At 37.3% G+C, this 23546-nt stretch overlaps 1 protein-coding gene across 4 annotated transcripts in view; it reads left to right on the top strand.

The window, feature by feature from the left end:
* LOC306844206 (transcription regulator protein BACH2-like) overlaps window positions 1-23546 on the top strand; it is an 88303-nt gene that overhangs the window by 50187 nt on the left and 14570 nt on the right. For 3 of the 4 annotated variants that reach the window (XM_079376169.1, XM_079376167.1, XM_079376170.1), the window contains exon 2: window positions 12190-12444. In XM_079376169.1, the coding sequence (XP_079232295.1) occupies window positions 12202-12444 (243 nt within the window). In that variant the 5' untranslated portion in view covers window positions 12190-12201. Of the gene's footprint in view, window positions 1-8838; window positions 9246-12189; window positions 12445-23546 lie in introns of those variants that run through there. The other variant, XM_079376168.1, reaches the window with a different exon arrangement.

The following is a 23546-nucleotide window of genomic DNA, read 5'->3' as shown; positions in this document are numbered from 1 at the left end:
AAAAAATGTAGGCGCCATTTTCATTTAGTTTAATTTGAAGTAAAGTAAATAAACTAAAACTGTGTGTGTGTGTGTGTGTGTGTGTGTGTGTTTTATTATTTTATAGTTTCAAAAATAAGAAGGAAAATTCATTGATCTTAATCTGTAAATCTATATATCATATACGTAGAATATTCTTATTACGTCTGCTGTGGCTGGCGCTTGTGAAACTGTGTAGTTGGGTTGACTTTAATCTGATAAGAGTTTCTGAAGTATGACTGAAGTGAGCTCAAATAACACTTAGTTGCGTGTTCAGCACAAAAGAGCTCAGTCAGGATGCCGGTCAAGGGGTCATTAAGGTATGTCTGCATCGAACAGGCACATTCCCAATCGATACAAAGATCTGATTAACTTCATCACTCCATGCAGGATTCCATGTTATCGTCCCGACCTGGAATCAGTCAGATTCTATCTTAAAACTGAACAGCCAAATATGTGAATGCCAGGTATTCCCAAACAGAAGTAAAAACATGTCTTTGTTAAAGGTTTGGAAAATACTATATGCAGCTTTGTGCATGCAGACGCTGAGGTCACCAGTCCTTTATCTGCATGTGGCTGAACTGGAAAGCCCCAATGAAAGAATAAAGAAAATCCCTTCTTCCTATCCTCTCATTTCTAAGACTGTTTCTGTCGTTTCACACTCTAGTCACCTGCTTTTTGCAGTTTTCTGTCTGCTTGTCTCTTTGTCTGTCAGTACCTGTCATGTTCATGTAAATCACTGACAAACCTATTAGTAATACTGAAAGAAGTTTGCTGAATGGAGCGGAAGGCAAGGATGAGCGATTTGGTTTCTTACACTTTCACGAAACCTAGTTCCTCTTGTCAGATGTTTGGGGTGGTATGCTTTTGACCCAAATCTACACTGTGTCAATGCCACTGTGTCCTTATTAGACCTCTGACATAATGCAAAACACCAGAACTCATTGACTTCTGCTGACAGCAGGTGCCCTGTGCCATACTTATATCTGTGGTCATTTGTGAATTATTGTGTCAGATCCAGCCGAAGTTAAAGAGGCTTTAATTAGTTCTCAAGTAGATTTATTGGGGATGAAACTCTCCTGTGGTCCCAGACAAGGGCAGGATAGGAGTTAAGTGTTCTGAGCCATTATTAGCTTTATAATGATGATAAGGGTGATGTGAGCCGCCCGGTGAGAGAAAGTGAGGACAAATGAGGGTGAAAAATGAATGGCTAGGGTTGAAACTCCAAGTCAGGCTGATAAAACAATCAAAACAGAATGGGTTCTTGAATTTCTAAAAGCTAGAAAGCAGGCATTGAGTTGAAACGGAGCTTTTTAGAAGTTTTATTACCATGATGAAGTATGTTACTTAAATTTAGCTGAGTACTAAAAACTACATGGACAGATTATATTAATATCACATAAAATCATTTTTGTGATGGCAAAGTTGAATTTTCAGTCTTCATTGTCACATGATCCTTCAGAAATCATACTGATTTGGTAATCAATGAACATTTATTATTATTATCGTTGCTAAAAACAGTTGTTCTGCTTTTTTGTGGAAACAATCATTCATTTTTTTTCAAGATTTTTTGATAAATAGAAAGTTTGAAAGAACAGCATTTATTTTAAATAGAAATCTTTTGTAACATGAATGCATTTACTTTCACTTTTGAGTAATTTAATGTATCCTTGCTAAATAAAAGTATTAATTTCTTTCTTTTTTTTTAATCGTAATTTATATAGCCTAAATAAATTGGTTGACTGTATGCAACTAAGATGACAGTGACAAAATGTTTGAATATTATTTTGCATGTTAACTTGCTATGTTAAAAAATTTACTTTGTGCAAATGTACGTTGCCCTTTTTGAACTCACTTTTTATTATACTGTATTGTATTCTATTCATTATAATTAGATACAGAGACAGTACAGAGCAATATCTTGGATGTGCGCTCAGATCATCACATATCGAACGTTTGGCACCCACACACAAAAACTAGACTTCAGCTTCTGCATAAATGATGAAATTGAAACGAATTTAGAGGGAAAGTGGAAATTTTCTGTTCTTGTCAGTAATAAGAAGTGAGCTGGTAAAGTCTCTTGACCTTTAAGAAAGAAAAAGGTGCATTCCTCTTAAGTGCGTAGGAGAGCCACAAAGAGAAATGATAGACTGATTATGTTTGTCACTAATGAAGCATGATTATGTATCCTGGATATGCAGTTAGCATTGAGAATAGTAATTGCATTCCATTAGGAACATCACTCTGAAAGTATAAGTATTCTTATCAAGAGCTTATTACATGCGATTGTCCAAGGTTAATGTTTTCTACATGGAGCTTGGAATAGCTAAGAGCTTTTTCTCCCCTTTGTATTATATAATCCATAATAAAATTGGCAGTAATTATTGCAAAATAATAACAAATAAATTAATAAATAAAGTGATTTTGTATTACTCTTAAGGGCATTTTGCTATAACGACTATCTGAATGTGAGGCTGTCGAGCAGTCTAAGAAATCAGCTGCCTTGGATGGTTATGCAGTTATACAAAAATATTTGACCACAGAATGCTGTGACTAAACAGACCAGGTGGATGGTGTGGATACACAGAACATTACAAAATCTTACAAAAATCTTTCAAAACGTACAAATTGCAACACGTAATGCTTGCTTTTTAAATCTTGTGTTGTTTTGTGATATTTCCCAGAGGCTACAGTTAATCATGTAATTATTTCCATCACATCCAGCACCAATTTTCCCTTAGTCAGTAGAAGTATGATTAAAAAACATGACAAAATCCACATTCATTCAAAGCTTAATTAAAAACATCTGGCAGAGACTGCAAACAGGTCTCCTGATGATGCATTTGCGAATGTGTTTGTTTATATGGTTTTCATTCATTGAATGTCTAGCAACCCTGCAGTCCCATGCGATTATAGCAGAAAATAAAAAAGTAAAACACCTGTAGAAGAAATGTTTCATTCTTTAAATCCAATAAATAAACCATATCATACATGTGGCACAGTATAAACAAAAAACACTTAGTAAGCCATACTCTGCCAGAGGCTTGTTTACGCCAACCGCACCCAATAATAATTTATTTTCTCAGATTAATGCACTTTGCCTAACACTAAATAAGATTATTAGTGCTTCATTTGATCTTAATCAAAGAGACCTACAGGATCAATAGTAATGAGTGGAATAAATGCGAGATGCATACTTAGATTATCATTTTGGAAACACCCACAAGCCTTTGATGTTGTTTTATGCACCAGTTTTGCATGCACAACTGGAAAAGAGCAATTGCCGCTGAGGAAGCAAGTGGATGATCTCCTTCAGACAAGCACACTCGGTGCCCGGAGAGAACTAGAATGACTTTCCTTTGAGGGACTGAAGTACCATTTACCTTTATTACTGTAGTCAAGAGTGTGTTTGATGGAAAAAAATCCATCTTCAGTCAAGTAATAATCGAGAACAACAACAACCCGTGGCTTGTGAGAAGGTCCAGAGAGTACTGTTCCCGCACTGCTGAGTGTGAATCTAAATGAGAATCTGTAGCCAGTGGGTAATTGTTTCAACAAAGCAGAGGAATTATACTCATTCCAGGCGCTTGTCTTTACACATTACCCTCTATAACAAGAGCTATTTACTAGGATTCCTACCCAGTTAGGATAAATTATTCTAGCAGAGCTGTTAGAGTCCAGTGCAGTAACAGTCGAGACCGTCCTCTGCTGCGGATGAACACTCTATCAACCGCTGCTCTAAATGTCCATTATTGTCATTCAGGCCCACTGAGACAGAACCATTAAAAGGGCTCCATTAGTGAGTGTGCACTTTTGCCAGCGTATGCGCATGTGGAATAGTAGGATTAGTCATAGAGGCTGATGATTAATACCCAACAAAGCTGGAATGTAATGAGCCATTAAGTCTGTTTCAGTGTCAGAGGGTTGAAGGAAATGTACTACTGCATGGAAGTCTCAGATCACAAGCCTGTACGAGATTGCGTGTGTGTGCACGTTTGTCTTTTTGTGTGTTTGTCCATGTGTGTACTCTGATTGCATAAGGCGAATGGGCTTTTAACAGTTAATAGCCAATAATTAGCTAGCAAACCTGTCAAACTGCAGGTTTGGTTGATTGGTGTCATCCCATGTAAAACCGCTACCTAGTTCATCGGAACATTTGCTGAAATGAGAGAGTTGAATGTAAATCTATATCGTGCTAGGATTAACGTGAGGATTAGCATAAAGCAAATCAATTGCTTTTAACACTTCATCTGCAGTAATGGTAAAATGAGAGTTGGTAATGATGATGCAATCTGCTATGCTAGTAACTGCCGCTAATGTTGACTACATTAGTGGATTGAATCTATTGAGTGACCAGCAATTTGAGAAAGGTGTCATGGCACGTGCCTTAGAAAAAAAAATGTGTATGCTAACACTGTTTCACTGTAAAACCATCACAAATCAATGTAAAATATAATAATTAAAGTAAAATAAATAGGCCTAAAATAAATAATACAACACATTGATCCTATTAGCAGCTGTGATTCAAATTTCGAATAAATTACGCACAGAAAGTAAGCAATGTGACAAGAATGCTCTTTTAGAATCACTGAATGTTACTCAGTCTGTCAGTGTAGCTGTTTATACTGCACAATAAATATCTTATTTACACCTTGTTTGCATCTTGTTGATTTATAGGGGAAACATTCTTTGCACGTTTTTGAGAGAAGGACAGTAGATCTAAATAAATGCTGTAATGGATGCTTTCCATGATTAATTCATGTCTAATTGTAATCTTGATAATTTTTCTGATTAATTGTGTTACCCTTGTAGTAACAGTCTGTGGTATCAAGTGTATTTAGAGCTCTCTCTGTGTGGAAACTATCATTTTTGTAAGGGGTGTGTATGGAGATGGTCACAGGTGACTTGGGTGTTTTCTGTTGACGTATAGCAGCACCGACGGCTTTATTCTGTCAGAAGTGTTCTGCTCAGCAACAAAGAGTGTCTGTGGAGACGGGGAAGAGGACACACATCACAGAGCACATCATATGCTGTGGCCCCCCCAAACCGGCATGTCAGGCTTTCCTGCAGAGTGAGGGAGCACAGCTGCAAAGCCATTTCACACGTAGCATGCTCTTCTATGAGGACTGAATCTGAGCTGTTGTTTACTGATGTTAGCTGAGATATTTAAACTAGTTTAAAAGTTGACAGACATTGAAACACCCAGCTCTGCTTTGTTGGCATAATGAAGCTGGAAAGAAGGCCTCTCGTGGTTTTGTTTATTTTTAGGGTCTCCAATGAGTTCGCCTGAAATCTGAAGCCAAGTGAAGAATGTTTGAGTGCTAATTATAAGGACATTAGGTCAGTGCCCTTTATATCATGGAAATTGCTGCTTTGTTCAGAGTGGCCAAAAGCCAGGAAGAGAATAAAAGAAACAAATAGACAAAGACGAAAAGGCCTTCAGTTAAAGATAAAATGTAATCATGTAGATAAGAGATGCATTCTTCAGCATCTTAAAACTGAAGTATATAGAGATGTCTGACTTGTGAATTGAATTGTTCTACACAGCCTCATTGAAAAAAAACCTACATAGTCTATACCCACATTTTTCAAAATTTCAAAAATGTACCTACACATACATGCAATTCACTGTAGTGTAGGAAAGAACAACTACTTTTATTCTTTTTAACACAAAATATGACTGCAGGGGCAGATTATTGATTAATAAGGACTTATTTTAGCATGGTTCTTTGCACAATATTGTGTTATGACCTGAAAACACTTTTACTGTAGTATGCGATTTGTAAACTAATACATATTTACGTTTACATCACACAACCAGTTCCAATATCTATGCCATTTCTGATGTATAAACTTGCTCTGCAGCTCATCTGGTACAGTTTTGCACTTACAATGCAGAGCACACGAGTCCTGTGAAATTTGAGTGACAACATTCGATAAATAAGCTCAAAGACTTGCAAAAGCAAGCTAAAATGGCATTGTTTTGCATTTTTATCTCATGTTTGCTTTAGTTAAGTTTAGGGTTAGGGTAGAGTTTAGTATAGGTGGTATAATGTTTTCAAATGCATTCAAATTGCTTTTAACACCAATCAATGCAAGACCATTAAAGCCATGGTGAGCGCCACTCATCAGACATTTATTTTCCGGAGTGCCAAGATATGTACAACCAATGTAATAAAACACTGCCAGATTCACATTCTGTGCCAGATCAAACTGAACACCCGTTGAGCATGACTGAATAGACGTTTCACTTTGAAAGTGTTGCAAACGTTTCTCCAACAAGCTTGGGCTGTTCTTTTGAGTGAATCAGATGAAACTGTTCACCACACAATTCATTCACAAATCAGGTTCTCAAGTCAGCACAGATCTCAAGTTAAACACATAGCCCTGCTTTCCATCAGAACACTTTGAACATGTTGTTTATGCCAGTAATGAAACGAGTCTGCACTGCTTATTAAAAAGTTGGATGCACAATCATTTGTCTTTGTCTTGGGGGTTTCGTCTCTGAAAGTGAGGCTTCATACTCAGTCTAATCGACTGGTTTTAGATTAGTCTCAGTGCTCTGGTAGTCTTCCAGCCCCTGGAGCAGGCAAAAGTAGAACGCCAGCGACAGCTGTCGGAAACCCATCACGGAGCTCTGCTTTTGATGTGTGTGGGAGTGTTCCTCGCAAAACCAGTTAGCTGCCACGGTTAACAAGATTGAGAAAGGCCTGCAGAATAAAAAGAAGAAAGGGAACGGAGAGAAAGAATGAGACGGAACGCAAACCCCTTGCATCCCTCAGCAGTTCTAATTGGTAACACGGCCGAGAGTAGTCATTTGTGGTGAGTTTGTGCGCATATGCATCATCCTTTTGTGCACAAAATGCACACATCTGAAAATCCCAGCATGGAAAGAAAGCACATTCCAATTTTGAAATAGTGTGTTTGGCATCTTATGAACCTTGCAACCACATCTGGAAACATTATTCTTGGAAGACAGGTCATTATCCACCAAAGGCAGCATAGAAAACATATTTAGAGCGAGGAAAGGAAACAAAATGAAAAACAATAATTGGAGTGACCAGTTGGACTGTTGCTGTAAATGTCTGGGAATGTAGGACATAAACTTGCTTATACTTAGGTACAGTTCAGTCAAATAAGGGGGAAGTCATGGCCTAATGGTTAGAGAGTCGGACTCGTAATCGAAAGGTTGCGGGTTCGAGTCCCCGGCCGGCAGGGATTGTAGGTGGGGGGAGTGAATGTCCAGCGCTCTCTCCACCCTCAATACCACAACTGAGGTGCCCTTGAGCAAGGCACCGAACCCCCAATTGCTCCCCGGGCGCTGCAGCATGGCTGCCCACTGCTCCGGGTGTGTGTTCACAGTGTGTGTGTGTGTGCGCATTTGTTCACTACTCACTGCTGTGTGTGTGTGCACTTGGATGGGTTAAACGCAGAGCACCAATTTCGAGTATGGGTCACCATACTTGACAATACGTCACGACTTTACTTTACTTTAAATATCACAGTTTGAATCAATGTTTCCTGCACTACTTTTCAGCGGTGGCAATCCCCCGCTAAATAACTCATAATTTACCTGAGATGTGAATGTGCATTTTGCAGTTTGTATTGAATGTGATGCAATAAAAAGACCATGTGCTGTGTAATAATGCAGAGAATAAGTGTATTTTAATGGAGCCGTCCTCATGGACTGCGCTGTCAACAACATGCAACACAACCAGCGCATTCTGATTCAACAACAACAACTCTTATGAACCGGTTCTTTAATCGTGAATCAAAAACAAACGAAACTTCTTGTACTGAATGTTTCTGATTAGCTAAAAAGAACCAGTTCATGAGAATATTCATTTCATCAGAATCAGACTAAACAGCTTGTGCTGTGTGTTTCCTTATGTACTGATTCTTATAAACCGCATGGTTCTTTTAGCAAAGAAAAAGATACAGCACATTCAATAACTATGTCTCCATCACCCCGTTTTTATGCGCATCTTCAAATAGCACATCAGAAACGAGTGATGGAAATGGCAAATTTCAATAAAAATCCCTTAAGTCACAAAAACTTTTACCCTCGCTTGAGGGTTAATGGGAATAATGGGAGACATTTGCCAAATAAATTCCTCCATAAGCATCAAAAATATCATGTATCTTTGCACTATGAGACGGCAAAACCTGACTAACCAGCAGACCGATCTTGTTCCATAGCATCTGAAATGTTGTTATGGTCATTATGAAATGCCAGAGGCCCGAGCAAAGTCTGTCATCAAAGTATTTCTGTATAATTGCCTCCCAGAACCGTTACACGACTGCGTTCCCAAACAGCAGGCATCACTGAAAGCAATGGCTGCATTTATTTTGTTTCGTCTGCTCAGGTGCAAGTAATTTATTATATATGAAAATTATGATGTTCAGTGTCTTCTCCTACTTTTCTTAGTGATATATAGTGTCAGGAAGTGCTGATTTTGTTCTCTTTGACTCATTGGATGGAAACGGTGCTTATTCACAAATGTTAAATGCGATAATCCAGTTTTGCACATAAGTTAAATTCGCAGCTGTGAATGGAAAACTGGCAAATGTAACCTGATTCCCAAATTAATGGCTCTCATGCAGGGGCTCTTTGTGGCAGACAAACGCGTTCAATAAACGTAATAAAATGATCAAAAACAAAAATGATTCTTTGCTACATAAGGATGTGATTGGTGCTTTGCACAGATGCATTACAGCCACTCTCTACCTATCTTTGGCTTTTGTTTTCTTCCGTTTCATGCTAACCACAGTGTCCCTCCCACACACATACACATATACGCACGCACACTCACACACTGCAGTATAGGATCGCTGAACCCACATGCTGTGTGGTTTGTCTTTTCTCTGAGAGTAAGTGAGCGATATAAGAAAAAGAGAAAGAAAGAAAGACAGGGAGGCGTCGGGCCCACTGATTCCATTCTCTTGGTTGAGGAGTTTCCATTTACACACACAGCCATTTCCAATGACCAAGGACGACTTTCCGTTTTTACATTTTAATTTGGGCAGCAGTTAACCGTCAGCGTTCATCAAGATTCACAGCTTCTACAGGCTCGCTCTGACTGAAGGAGCCTTTCGACGGTAATAGCCGCATGCAACCTGCTTCGAATGGAGTCCAGGTTTGAGGGCTTGTGCCTGTCTGCATCGTCTGTATGGAGTACACAAACTGCCTTTTTTGCCCAGTCAGGAGTTAAATCAAGATGACAAGGGTAAGAAATTTCAGGCCTGTGTCTCTGCGGGTCATAGTGCAGTCAGTGGTGGTTGTGGGAGCAGGGAGGAGTGCTGGCTGCACAACCCTCACCGCAGTGGGGCAGACAGGGGCAGCCCTGGCTTCGGGAGGGATGGAAAGAGCAGCATTGGCTGCCACTGGAGCTCTGTAGGAATTGTTTAGTCATGCACCGATCATTCCGCAAGCAGAAGTTGGCCCCGGACAACTTAAATAGCTCAGTGTGTTGTGGAAAAGACTGCTGGCAGAGACTGAAAGTAGATATTGTGTAGTTTCAAAACTTCTGATTCAGAGCTTAAGCATCCTCTCTTTCTATGTGTCTTTTCACGCTGTGTTTAGCCTTGGTTTATCAGCTTTTTAAACCCCAGGCTAAAGGCACTTTAACCTTGGGCAATGCAACATTCACACTTGTTATTTCAAAAGCTTCTGACCATGCAAATCTGTGCCACAAAGCACCATGGCTTTTTGGAAAAGGTAACGTAAATCTACCATCTTTTTTAACATGTACAATGGTACTGCCTTTTTTATCTTTAATCATGGTTCATCCATGTTTTTGAGCATGTACTGTGGTATTCTTGGAAGTACCTCAGAGTACCATGAATTTTAGTACCATGGTAAATATCAAAGCATCTATATTATATTATATTATATTATTTAATATTATAACACAAAAGGGTCATCATAATTTTGGTGCCAAATATAAACCAGTGTTATTTTGCTATTATTTACATTTATCAATATTTTGAATTGGCTTTAATTTTTATATTGACAGTGTATTTTCATGTGCTTTTGTTTTTTTTTTATAAATAACAACACTGATGCAAACCATGTAAAGTTAAATTTTCAGCGAGATGTTGTAGCATCAGACAATCAATCATAAATCAGACAGTGCTAACCTTATTAATTATGCATGCGCTTTTCATCAAACTGTTTACATACTATTTCGTTTCAACACCTGAGAAAAAAATGAACAAACTGTAGCAAAAAATGTTTATTAATATAATTTTTGTTGTTATTATATATTGTATTTTCATTTAGTGATATAGGTCATGTGCCCATGGCAAGCTGGATTCATCGTAAGCTATTGACCTTATACTAGAGTTTAGCACGTCCCTGGTTAACAATTTCAAGTGTGAAAAGCCCATCTCTCTTTCCGTTCTTTTTAAATGAACGGATTTGCCTGGCCTATTATAGGTTCAGAGAACATATGCACACCTTGCCAATATTGCAAATAAAATTCCTTAAGAGGATCATAAGGTTATGCTTTATGCTGAGGTCTGCTCCTGACTCGTCATATTCAATCTGCACTTATTCAAATCAGCAGCAGGGCTGAATGCTAATTTGAGGTTAGTGATATTCACTTGGCAGCCTATCCAGCGAGAATCCCTGATGAGATTAAACGTGGCGGAGTCATTGAGAGGAGCGATTGTCAAAGGGTTCTGATACAGGACGTGGGGTACGGGGGCAGGACATGTTTGTGTACACAGAGTTGATCCAGAATCCAGAGACACTTAAGTCCCTAATCACACATGCACCGGTTGAGCCGCTTTGATGAGTGAAATAAGCGGAAAGGAAAAGGAATAAGAGCTCAAGGCAATCTTTGTGACTGGATGTCTGAAGATCACATGCACCATGTCTGTGTGCCTCCTACGTAAGGACCGATAGCAGAGACCCCACTGTTTTGACAACTAAATCACCTTCCCCAGCTAATCTACCACTGTGTGTGCACAGGATCATTGTTTAAAGTGTGAATGCGTACCTGCTTACATGGGGGTGTATGTTAAATGAGTGAGTGTGAATACTGCGAGAGCAGCTGATCCCCGCTCTGGTCGTGTGGGAGGGTTTGGGGCTTTGTTTGTGCTGTTTCTGTTTTGCTTTGTGTGTGGTTGTGTGTTTACTTGCTGTAGGTGGAATCTTTGAGGAGGTGGTCACAGTGAGTTTGTTCTTGTAGCCAGATGCAAAGCAAAGTGGAAGTTTTTGTTGAGGTTTCTGTTGATTAGCATTTTTTAATTCATAGGTATCATGAACTAGCAATAAATTATCATTTTATAGCATTTATTAATCTAGGTTAATGTTAAGTTATATTATATATATTAAATATATACAATTTATTATTTAATGTCAATGTTAATTCATGTCAATTCATAATACATTAATGTAACATTTCATGTTAGATATTGTATTAGCTATTGTTAAAATGTAAAAATATAAATTTCATATTTTTTTAATAACGTAAATTTGTGTTTCTATAAATTAAAAAATATACCACATATACAATTTCCATAATTGTAATAAAAAAAACGATGTTAAAAGATATTGTGTGTGCGTGTGCGCGCGCGCGCGCGTGTGTGTGTGTGATATGCATATATATACACACACAATTAAATGATTTGCATGTTTATTTATTTCATCAATCACATGTGGCCACTTCACTCCTTGTCCTAGCTAGATTGTTGATATCATTTAAAATCATAATGCAGTCTAATCTTAATTTAAGATTTAAAACAGGAAGTTTCTGTAATAAGGGTAAAAAAAAAAAAACCTGAATCTGAGATAGAAGATGAAGATGCATAAATTGTGACTTACAAGCAGAAAGAAACACTGCTTCCAGAAGATCAGAGAAGTGTTTGCAATGGAAACACAAGCACCATTGTTATAATGTATTACTTCAGGAGCGCACCTGTCTTTGATTTCATTGGCTTAAATGACTTATCAGATAAATGATTGTCCTTGCTATTTAAACCATTTTGCTGTTGTTCTGTAACCCCTTTCCTCTCTAGTTCATTTTATTTCCTCTCCAAACTTAATTGTGCTTACATTTGGGGTTTATAGAGTGTTCATTTTGGACCAGGTTTGTGATGCACTTCTGCTGTCACCTGGATGGCATAAGTTGACCCGTCTATGTCTGTCTGTCTGTTTCTGCGCAGGGTGTGAGCGGTATGTCCGTGGATGAGAAGTCTGAAGCTCCCATGTACGTGTATGAGTCGACGGTGCACTGTACCAACATCCTGCTGGGTCTGAATGAGCAGCGGAAGCAGGGCCTGCTCTGTGATGTGACCGTGCTGGTGGAGGGGAAGGAGTTCCGCGCACACAGGGCTGTCCTAGCGGCCTGCAGCGAGTACTTCCTACAAGGATTCGTCACCCAAAGTGACAATGAACTGGTTCTCAGCATGCCAGAGGAGGTATGGCTAAGCACATTATTATCATGCACATTAATGGTCTAATAAATTACTGAGAGGTTGCCAGGTCACTGGTGAATACACTACCATTCAAAAGTTTTGGGTCAGTAATATTTTTAAGTACTATTTTTTTTTTTAGCAAGGATGCTTTAAATTGTTTAAAAGTGACAGAAAGAAATGTATAATGTTACAAAAAATAACTGTCTATTTATCAAAGAATCCTAAAAAAATTATTAAGGTTTCCTTAAAAATATTAAGCAGCACAGCTGTTTTCAACATGGATAATACCGTAATTTAGATTGATTTAAAAAAAATATTAAAATAGTAAATAGTTATTTTACAGTATTAGTTTTACTGTAATTTTACTGTATTTTTAATAACGTAAATTAGACTTCTTTCAAAATACATTACAAAAACATTAAAGACTACAAACTTTTAAATGATATTGTATGTTTTAGGTGGGCCTCACAACATAGCTTTTGAAAGTATTTCTAGTAAAAATAGTAGAAAATTCCTGACATGGTTTTTCACGCATCACTTTTCCAGTATACTAACGTTATGCTGTACAGTAAAGCATGACTATAATCACCACTCATCACCTGTCTACCTACCATATGGCAGTGGCCATTATTTTACTCATCTTTATGAGCAATAGCCGTGTCTCACTAACACACACTAATACACATACATGAGCAGTAGTTTGTTTTCTCTCACAGCCCAAAATGCACATTTAATGAACTAGCATCTGTTGCATTAACCCTCCATCTCTGCTCTCCGGTTCATGGATCTAAAATTAAGATGCAAAGTTTCTCGAAAGCAAAGCATTAGCATTACAAATGGATGCATTTATTATGGTTTCTGTAACGTAGCTGAGTAAGAACATAGTGTGATTTTAATGAGACGTACTTGATTCGTTTCCTCCTTTTAGACTGTCAAGTAGCAATTTAGTGTTTTAATGACATGTTTAAAGTTTATATCAACTGAACAAAAACAAGGCAGAGATTTCAATGGAGGTAAAGTTGGCAAGCTAGTAAGCATCAAGCAAGCAATACAAGTAGCTGTTAGTAAACAAAGCAAAACTATGAAGATTTTTGTCTGAAGAATTGTCTGTAAGCATTCTTACTTCTTATTATGAAGTGAAGTGACATACTGCCAAGTATGGTGACCCATACTCGGAATTCGTGCTGAAACACACACACACCGTGAACACACACCCGGAGCAGTGGGCAGCCATTTATGCTGCGGCGCCCGGGGAGCAGTTGGGGGTTCGATGTCTTGCTCAAGGGCACCTCAGTCGTGGTATTGAGGGTAGAGAGAGCGCTGGACATTCACTCCCCCCCCATCTACAATCCCTGCCGGCCCGAGACTCGAACCCAGAACCTTTGGATTACGAGTCCGACTCTATAGGGAAATAGATTTTTAACAATAAATGAACAGACCTACTGTGGCCTACAAGGTTGTTGAAGCCACCCGTCTGCATTATTTTTTCAATGTATTTTCTTATATAATCATCTTCAGCATAGGAAATTGCTGGTGGGAAAACTACATTTCCCATGGTTCTGCACTGAAATCTCCACCAATAAGAATTAAAGCAGTCAAATCATGCCAGAAGAACACTGTAGCATCTGCTCACTCAAAACGCTGTGAATTTCCCTATGATCTTAGTATGCATATTGCAATAGACGTAAATTACAAGGTTTCATTTTATATAATTGCTACCTTCAAATCAATATGATTTTAATTCATTCAGAATGTAATTATTTTTCATTCGGTTATCATTATATTATAGTGGAACTATAGTTTTTAACCAAAAATCGTACAAAAAGATGGTTTTATTGAGAATACATTTGTGCTTTAAATCAAAGTTTGTAATGTTGTGATTGACCTTATTGCTGATTGGTATGGTTGCTTTTTAAAAATCTTATGGGACAAATGAATGTGAAAAATACTTCCGAAACCAAGGCTTCTGCACTCTTCCACTCCAGGTATGATAAAGTATGATAATGATGTGAGTTCCAATGGAACTGAACAATTAAAATTGTAGTTTAGGGCTTGCTAAGATTTTGTGGTTGCTGTACACATTAGCACAGAAATGCACATCCACACACACCCCTGCTTTCCATGCTCTGGAGTGATTGAGTTTTCCACAGAGGTGTTAATGTGGCATAAGAACACCTCCAGTCATGTATTCACACCTCCGCTCATACATTCATCTTGTGAGCACGCACATGCACATCTTCAGAAGTGGGACACTTGTAGCGCATGGGACATGTGGTTTGAAGTGTGAAGTGAAGTTATTGTTAACAATTAAAATTTAATTGAAATACAGCTAAAATTAAATATGAATATGAAATTAAAAAGTAAACTTAAAACTGAAATTGGAATTAGACATTTTGCAATGCAACTGAAATAAGTAAAGTAGTAGTAAAGTACTAAAACAGAAAATAAAATGCATTTAAAGTAGTGCTGTCAAACGATTAATCGTGATTAATCGCATCCAAAATAAAAGTTTTTGTTTAAATAATATATGTGTGTGCACTGTGTATATTTATTATGTATATATAAATACACACACATGCATGTATATATTTATCAAAATATTTACAGGTATTTATATATATATATATATATATATATATATATATATATATATATATATATATAAACATATACAATATATTTAAAATATTAAAGCTATATAAAAATATTTTTTGAAAATAATAAAAATGGCAAAAGCACATAATTATAGTAACAAACATATAGTAACAAAATTACTAAAACTTTAAAGGGATACTCTTACTCTTATCTTAAGACTTCTCTCTATTCCTTAGTAAAAGTTTGTCTCAGCAGCTCTGTGAATAGGTTTTAAGAGAAAACTCTTAGCTAAAAACTTTTACTGCTATTTAGGAGAACTCTTAGTGATAAGGTAAAATGTTTTGTGAATACAGGCCCTTGACATATATATCTTAAATTGTGTCCCGAAGACAAACAAAGCTTTTACAAGTTTGGAACGACATGGGGGTAAGTGAATATTGACAAATTCTTTATTTTGGGGTGGAGTATCCCTTTAACATTGAAATGAAGACTGAAAATATAAAATAGATGCTAATTTAAAATATTAATAAGTACTGTAATAGAATATACACTGGCTACAACTACATTATTGTTGAGAAGTATGTATTTATTACTCATAATATGCCAGTGGAAGAGTGTTGGCATTGCCTTTCTTTCTGTCTTTGAGGAATGTTAAAAATAAGGAAGCGATATGTCAACAGGTTTGTCTGTACAGAATTGTGATTTAATATGATTTAAAGGAGTTGTAGAGACTTCCAACAAAATGTAACGCTTCCTTCATTCACATCTTGCCTCCTTCATCAATTATTCATCAGTCTTTCACTCAGATAGTCAGGTGTGAGTGTGAACGAGGAGGGAATTATATCTTTCAAAGATTAAAAAAAAAGAGTCTGAGGATTTGATAAAGCGCCAATCTTCACCTCAGATGTGACAGAAAATGTGTTACTGTCTCTTACTATTAATAGCAGTTAATGTCATGCATATTCCAGATAAGTTTCATTTAATGCTTTTTTCAATAGCACAGAAAATTGAGGAGCATTTCATATTTCAGTTACAGAGCCTTCCGTGTTGTTTTGTAATATGATGAATGATTTTTTTTATCATGTTGATTCAAAGTCTGCAGCTCTTGAAAGATTCAGGCGGTGTATCTGCTGTGCTGTAAGTGTGTGTAGACTTTGTGCTCTGTGTGTCGCACACATACGCAGCAGCATCCAGTGATTTCAGTTCAGCATTCAGGGTTTACTGAACATCGCCCCCTATACGTCTCAAGAGGCAAGTGACGGTGGAGAAAGAACGGGAGGGGGGGGGGGGGGTTTGAGCTGAGGTGGGGGTGTGCTGGTGGGGTGGTTGATGAAAAAATTCACTGCAGATGAAATGTGAAACAAAGAGCACCGCCACCTCCTTCTCTTTCCCTCCGCAACACCCCCCCACATCCACCCCACCCCTCCCAGATGACCTTGTTATTGTTGAGTCGTGGGGACCGCATCGGGTTAGTGACATCATCTGTGTTAGCCAGGGAATGTTGAGCAGAGAGAGAGAGAGAGGTCCTTAATCGGCTCTTTGTTGGGAATCAGATCATGAAGAGAGACAGAAAAACAGCCTCCCCCTCAACCCCCTACGGAGATGGAAGAAACACTGTATTAGACTACCAGGATTCCGATAGGCCTACCAAGAGATCCATGAAAAATTTGCTGTCTGAATTTTTTTATGCAAAGAGATTTTCTTTAAAGCTTTTTAATGCCTAAAAAATAGAACTTAATGATACATAGGGGTTGGGTGTTTTTTTTTTTATGTCTTGAGTGTGATTATCAGGTTAATTTGGTTATTAAACCAGTAGTGGTTATTATTTAACTTTCATATTAGAGGTTTTGCTTTGATGATGATTTTGGATTCCCTCCAGCCACAGTCATTAAGAGAGAAAACCGCATGTTAGATCATTGCGTCCCAACTGCTTTTGCTCCTTTATAGATTTTATATTGGATAACTAATGGAAACCAACAGAGTACTAAAATTGTTATTGTAGAAAATTGACACTGAATATTTTAAATTTATGGAAATTACTGAAGAAGGCTCAACAATATGCAAAATTATTAACATGATACAAGATATAGACTGAGTAATTTATAACTCATTTGCCAGCCTAACGCATGGAATAAACACTGGGCCAAATATTTTCTTAGTATTAATCATGCTACCAAGTGACAGATGAATTTGCCCCAAAATACCATAGAGGTTGATTGCATAGATTTTGACTTCTACAGTAAATGATATTGGAAGCTTTTTCTCCATTTTTTTAGTTAACTTAAGTTTTTCTAGAACACATACACATTGCCTGAATTTTTGTAACTATTGTCTGATTTTATTACTGATTTGAAATATATGTAATCTTGAACACTTTCAGAAATTTTGGGTTTTGGCTGCCAGGACTTTGGCTGCGATTCACCAGTTGAGGTCCGCTGCGCTAGATACACAGACGGGTGTGAATTGGCCTTATTAACTAGCGCTTTAGCAGTCGAGTGCTGTCAGCATCCAGTATGAATGGCCATCCGTCTCATGATGAAATCGTGTGTAAGTGTTAGGCTTGTCAGCTTATATCTGACCCAGATATTTGCTTTCAGTTCGCTCTTCATCTGTAGACACAGTTCAGCATAAACAGTATTAAGTGTGACTAATTTTCAAAGGAAGTTGATTCACCACTCTCTTTCTCTGTTATATTCCTTAATCATATAATTTGCCATACCATTGTAACCTCTGCTGATTCAAGTGATTCTCTCTTCTGTGTTACCACCCAACGGCTCAAGATTTCATCCCAGTTTCCTTTCCTTTCCTTCACAGCTGCTGTTGTGACTCATGCATTACTTTTAAGAGTGGTCTTGAGGCTGTCATGTAATAAAACCATCATTCAGCGCTCTATACCATGTTAATTCGTGATTCTGATTTGTCAGTAGCGTATTTTTTAATAGAGTGCAATAGTCAAGTTCCAGAAGTAAATTTCTCATTCATTTTCTCCACAGGGAAACTGATTTTAAATGTTAACTTTAAACCTTCAAAAAAAACACTTACTGTGAGCTACAAGATGTATGGTTTTAATGAGACCATCAGCACAGATTATTTAATAATAAATCTACATTACCCATGATTCTGCAGAAAAATTCTACATTTGAATTGCTTCATGGGATTGTAGTTCGTTCCCTCATTATTACATTAAGTACACAAACTTGTACCTTTGTGTTTTTGTCTTATTTTCAAATACTTTTTTGCCTCAAGCCGAAGTTTGTAATGTTTTGATTCACCTTGTATCTGATTGGTTTAATTGACTTTATTTTAAAATCTCTATGGGGAAAAATGGAAAAAAATACTTCCCTAAGTGAGGCTGCTGAAAAATTTGGCTGGCTATTTCACTCTATTTCCTAATATTCACCATCGTCCATGGCAACTCTATATATAATTCCGCTTATCCGGGTAAATAAAACCGCTGCTACTTTCAATGTCTTTCGTGTCGCACAAAATGCTACTTGCGCCATCTTGTCTCAGTTATTGTTTTGAAATTTACTTCAGATGACTAATGTATTTATTCTTACTGTAATATTGCTGCTGTGTTGGTCTAAAGCTCAAAGTACTCCATTCATCCGAGTTTCGATACTTCGTTGTACATTGTAATGGACTATGTTGTTCTTAGCGGGAGCTTTTAGATAACATGTTCACTAAAACAAATGCTTGAAGTGTACTTATACGTGTATTTGGCGAATAGCCGTATAGCACATGTGAGAAAGTACATATACATTTAGTCATTAGCCCATCATTACTGCAAGAAACTTCTGCAGAGAACTGTACAACGTATCTGATTTTGCACAGAGTACAATTTATTTTAATGCATTACTTCAGAGCTTGATTGAACTTGACTATTGATGTATACCAGGGAGTGTGTGTGTGTGTTGTGTGGTATTTATGAGTGTGTGTATGCATACTCGAGTCCCGCAGCTGTGCTCTGCAGCTGTGTCACTGTGATTCAGCATTGCTTTAGACAGCCAGCGTCATTCTGTGTCTGTATATTTATGTATGTCTGTCTCGGCGACTCTGATTCAGCACTAGTCTGTACAGCAACCTCAAACCACCTCCTGTTATAAAGTTTACAGTCCTCCACACGGAGCCACTTGTGAATTGCAACCACATGCGATTCAGCAGCATTGCAACACTCTAAACCCCAACACACACATACACTTCAAAACACATATCTAAACACACCCCATACTACAGTGAATTGCAAAATATCCTCATTCCTCAAAATACTAGCTCTGTGAAACTGTATTTCTGAAGGGCCTGTTGGGAGGGTCGCTTTGGATTGCTGAATTTAAAGAGATTTCCTTCCCATGAGCTCTACAGAGGTTTAGCATGTCTGATGTTCCTTCAGTGTTTTGCCCAGTACTATGATATATTATGAAACGTTCATTGTTCCTAATAAGCAGTAGATAAATCGTTGAAGGTTAAGTAATTTAGGTAACACTTTCCAATAATGTTCAATTAATTAATATTTTGAATGCATTAGGTATCATGATGAATTAACAAAGAACAATACACTATCATTCAAAAGCTTGCGCTCAGTACATAAATATATATATATATATATAAAATTTATTATTTTTATTCGGGTGCATTAAATTGATCAAAATTAACAGTAAAGACATTGTTAAAAAAGATTTCAAAAAAAGAAAAAGAAATCTGAAAAAAAAAAAATTAAGTGGAACAACTTTCGTAACTGATATTAATAAAAAATGTTAAGATCTAGAGGTGATCGAGCTTTTGCCATAGCCGCACCTTAACTTTGGAACACGTTACCAATCCATATTAGAACTGCACCAACATTACATATTTTTAAATCCAAGTTAAAATCGTATCTCTTCACTATAGCCTATGACTTGTAATGTTGTTTATTGTCTGATGTTTTGCTTGGTTTGTGTGCATGTTTTTATAAGTCTTTTACAACATTGTACAGCACATTGGTCAACTGTAGTTGTTTTTAATTGTGCTTTATAAATAAATTGAGACTTGAGACGTGATTGGTTGCATCACATCATAACCACATATACAGAAAATGTCTCATTTGAGGGAATGGCTAAAAGTTTAGCAGGTGTTACGGTTAATTGTTGATATACCCAAACATGGTGAGAGGCTTTCAAGCAGGTCAGTCGAGGGGTAATCCTGAGGGACAGAGCAGGTCAGAGAGGAAATAACAGCAGACTACATGAATGCTAGCACGAGACTATCACACATTTGCAGCCGATCATGCAGATGGAGGGAGATCTGTCTTCTATCACAGCCAGGGGGGTTTGGCTGAGAGGGAAAGTCAGCAAGAGAGGAAGTCCGTCTGTTAAATGGAAATCTGTGTAAGAAGAGAAATTACTCGAGAAGGGAAACAAGTGAAAAAGTCTTAAAGGCCAGACGACGCAGCGATGTCCAGCTCTTAAGGACGGCGAGGTCATGTCCTTTTCTCTGTCTGGTTGTGTACCATAAACCTCACTTTGAGAGGATTAGCCAGTAGAGTATCTGATTTAATCTATCACACTGGGGAGGGATAACTCTAAATCTGTCAAGCGTTTACCCATCTGAGTGTCTGCTTGTGACTTAGTGTGTCTACGTGTCTGACACATTATACAGTGGACCCAAAATTTATTTGGCCACTTTAGATAGACCTGTAAATATCTGAATGGCAATGGCATTAAATACCTAAATCTGCATCTGAAAACAAATGTTTCAAAATAAACCTTACCTTTTAGCCGTTTTTTTCCTTTAAGTAAAAATTAAAAGGAATAAAGGGCAATGAATTTAATAAATAGCTAATGAAAATTCTTAGAAATGTATTGTATTTCTATCAGAGAGTATAATTTACTGTTTTGTTTAGTTTTTTGTTATTTAGTTTTTTGCATGCGATTTTGTGGACAAAAGTTTTTTTTAAAATATTAGTAAGCATTGAAGCACTTTTGGTGAAATATCTTTTTTTTCTGAAAAGAAAAGAATATGGAAAGTTAGAATTTTTTCCCTTCATTATGACTTTATGCATCCAAAAAAAAGAAAAGAATTTGCTTATCATAACATTTTGACATTCACATCAGTGTATGTGTACATTGAATTTTAATGTATTTTCTATTTTCAATAATAAAATAAACTAAAATTAGCATCACATCATTATATAAACCTTAAATTAAATGTATAAAAAACAAAAACATAAAATAGTGATGATACTTTAAATGTCTAAAATCTCCTTAACTGTAAATATATGATTTATCCACATGGATAAAAAATGTGACCGGGTTAGTGTGATTGGTCCGTGCAGATGACCCTAGATAACCCTTTTCATATTTTATTTATGGAGTGCTAAAAAGCTAAAAATGATGAGCTGCCACCTTAAAACATGATATTTATGGTCATTTTGAAGGTCTGTGTTTCAAAACCCACTGATCTGCCTTCTCCAACTTTGTGTACGAACCTTCGAATTGCCCATGATGCTCAAAAATGCTGTCTCAGTAGGTTTTGAAGCACAGCCAATAAATGCCCTTACTGTGGCCCCGCATATTTGCGTTCAGCGTGAGCCGTGACTTTGTGCTGCAGCGTGGCTCGTTTGTCTGTCTGCGTTTGGAGTTTAATGTCAGGTTAGTCAGCAGATTTCATATCGCAGGCGTCCCGTCTTCAGTAGAGGTTTTGTATTTTTTAGACACCATGTAAAGCGTTCTCTCCATTGTCATGCGGATCTTTGCCTCATTAACATTCATGACATGCAGGAATTTGCTGGAGCGAATTTACATAAATTAGCCGTCTATGCTACTGAGAGGGGAAAGGCAGAAGATCAAAGAGAGGGGGAATGAATGAACGAGAGGGCAGGTGTGAGGGGTTTATAGCATTCCGTGACCTTTTTATGCAAGGAATCGCTTGGCACAATTCCCGAATAGTCAGGAGTTGTCAGGATGTATGATGTACAATTCGTGTAATTTCCTGCTTTGTAACAATATGACCCTTTTTAGGCCCAGTGAGGGAGAATAGTCTGTAGTCGGAATTAGCATAAATGGCCCAGATCTGTCGTAGAGATAAATTTGCTCCTTTGTCTGTTTCCCACATAATAAATGTTGTTAACAGGTCCAGTGGCTCATATGTCAAAGTCTGTCCCTTAATGAGCTGCAATACTGCTTTATATTTCCTCTTCTGTGAGCACCTTTTGTCTTCTCTTTTGATGTTCGTCTTTGTAGTGCTACACGGTCAAAGGGATCGTTCACCCAAAAATGTTAGAATCATTCTTTTGAGTTGGATCTTTTCATTGAATTGGTTGAAACTTTCAGAATTATTTGTTCATAATTGATCACTTCATGAATCGGACTGAACCAGTTCTGATGTCTCGCTGATCCAGTCACAAGAGTAAAAGGCATACTTCATCCAAAAATTACAATTCCATCATCATTTACTCACACGCATGTCGTTCCAAACCTGTATGTTTCAGTTCCATTGACTTCCACTGAATGAACAAAAAAATACAGTGGAAGTCAATGGAACTGAAACATACAGGTTTGGAACGACATGCGTGTGAGTAAATGATGATGGAATTGTAATTTTTGGATGAAGTATGCCTTTTACTCTTGTGACTGGATCAGCGAGACATCAGAACTGGTTCAGTCCGATTCATGATCAATTATGAACAAATAATTCAGAAAGTTTCAACCAATTAAATGAAAAGATCCAAGGAACTGAAGCTTTTGGGTTACCAACATTTTTCAAAATATCTTCTGACTTCTAGATAGTCAGTGAATAAATGTCTAAATTAATTTGAGATTTGAATCTGTTCATCACACAGAGAGTAATATTTGGATTATTATACTGTTATGCTGACATGAATTTATATTTTTAGGGTGTTATCCCTTTAAGCCTTTGTCTCGGATCATATGACCCACCCCCCACCCCATTTTAATTCGAACCCTCCATCTTTTAATTCTTTCTCTTTGTTTTCACATTTCCATCGCTCCATGCTCATCATTCCCTCACTTACTTTCCATCCCTCTGCCTTCCTTCTTTTCTTTTGTCTCCATCAGGCTAATGGGTGCTTGTCACAGAGACACTTGTAGTAGCAGTCACAGATGGCGCAGCCGATGCTGCAGCCTGTGTCTGCTGATGTCAGCTGAAAAACACATTTCAGCACTTTTTTCCCCAGCAGAGAGAGCTGTTTGTCAGGCATAGCCTCTCCATACCTTTACACCTCCCGACATTACTGTCTCTTTCCACCTTCTGTCACAAAACTTTGGGAAAATGTAAAAGGTTTTCAGGTTTTTGATTGATATTCATTTTATTTTTTAGATATCTATTGAAATGGTTGATTTCCAACCCCCTTCTCATAGTTTTCTTAACTAGTGTATCAATTCTGGTATTTATGTTACAAGCAATGTCTGTATTTGGGGTTCTACATTTGTTCTTTTTTTTATTATTAGAACCAAGTACATTTAAAATGTTAAATTTGAATTATTTTTATTTAAATGCATCAATATAACAACAGC

This window comes from Barbus barbus (assembly GCF_936440315.1).
Source record: "Barbus barbus genome assembly, chromosome: 24".
Lineage (NCBI taxonomy): Eukaryota > Metazoa > Chordata > Actinopteri > Cypriniformes > Cyprinidae > Barbus > Barbus barbus.
Note: the sequence above shows the minus strand (reverse complement) of the source record. Positions and strands in the feature narration are given on the sequence as shown.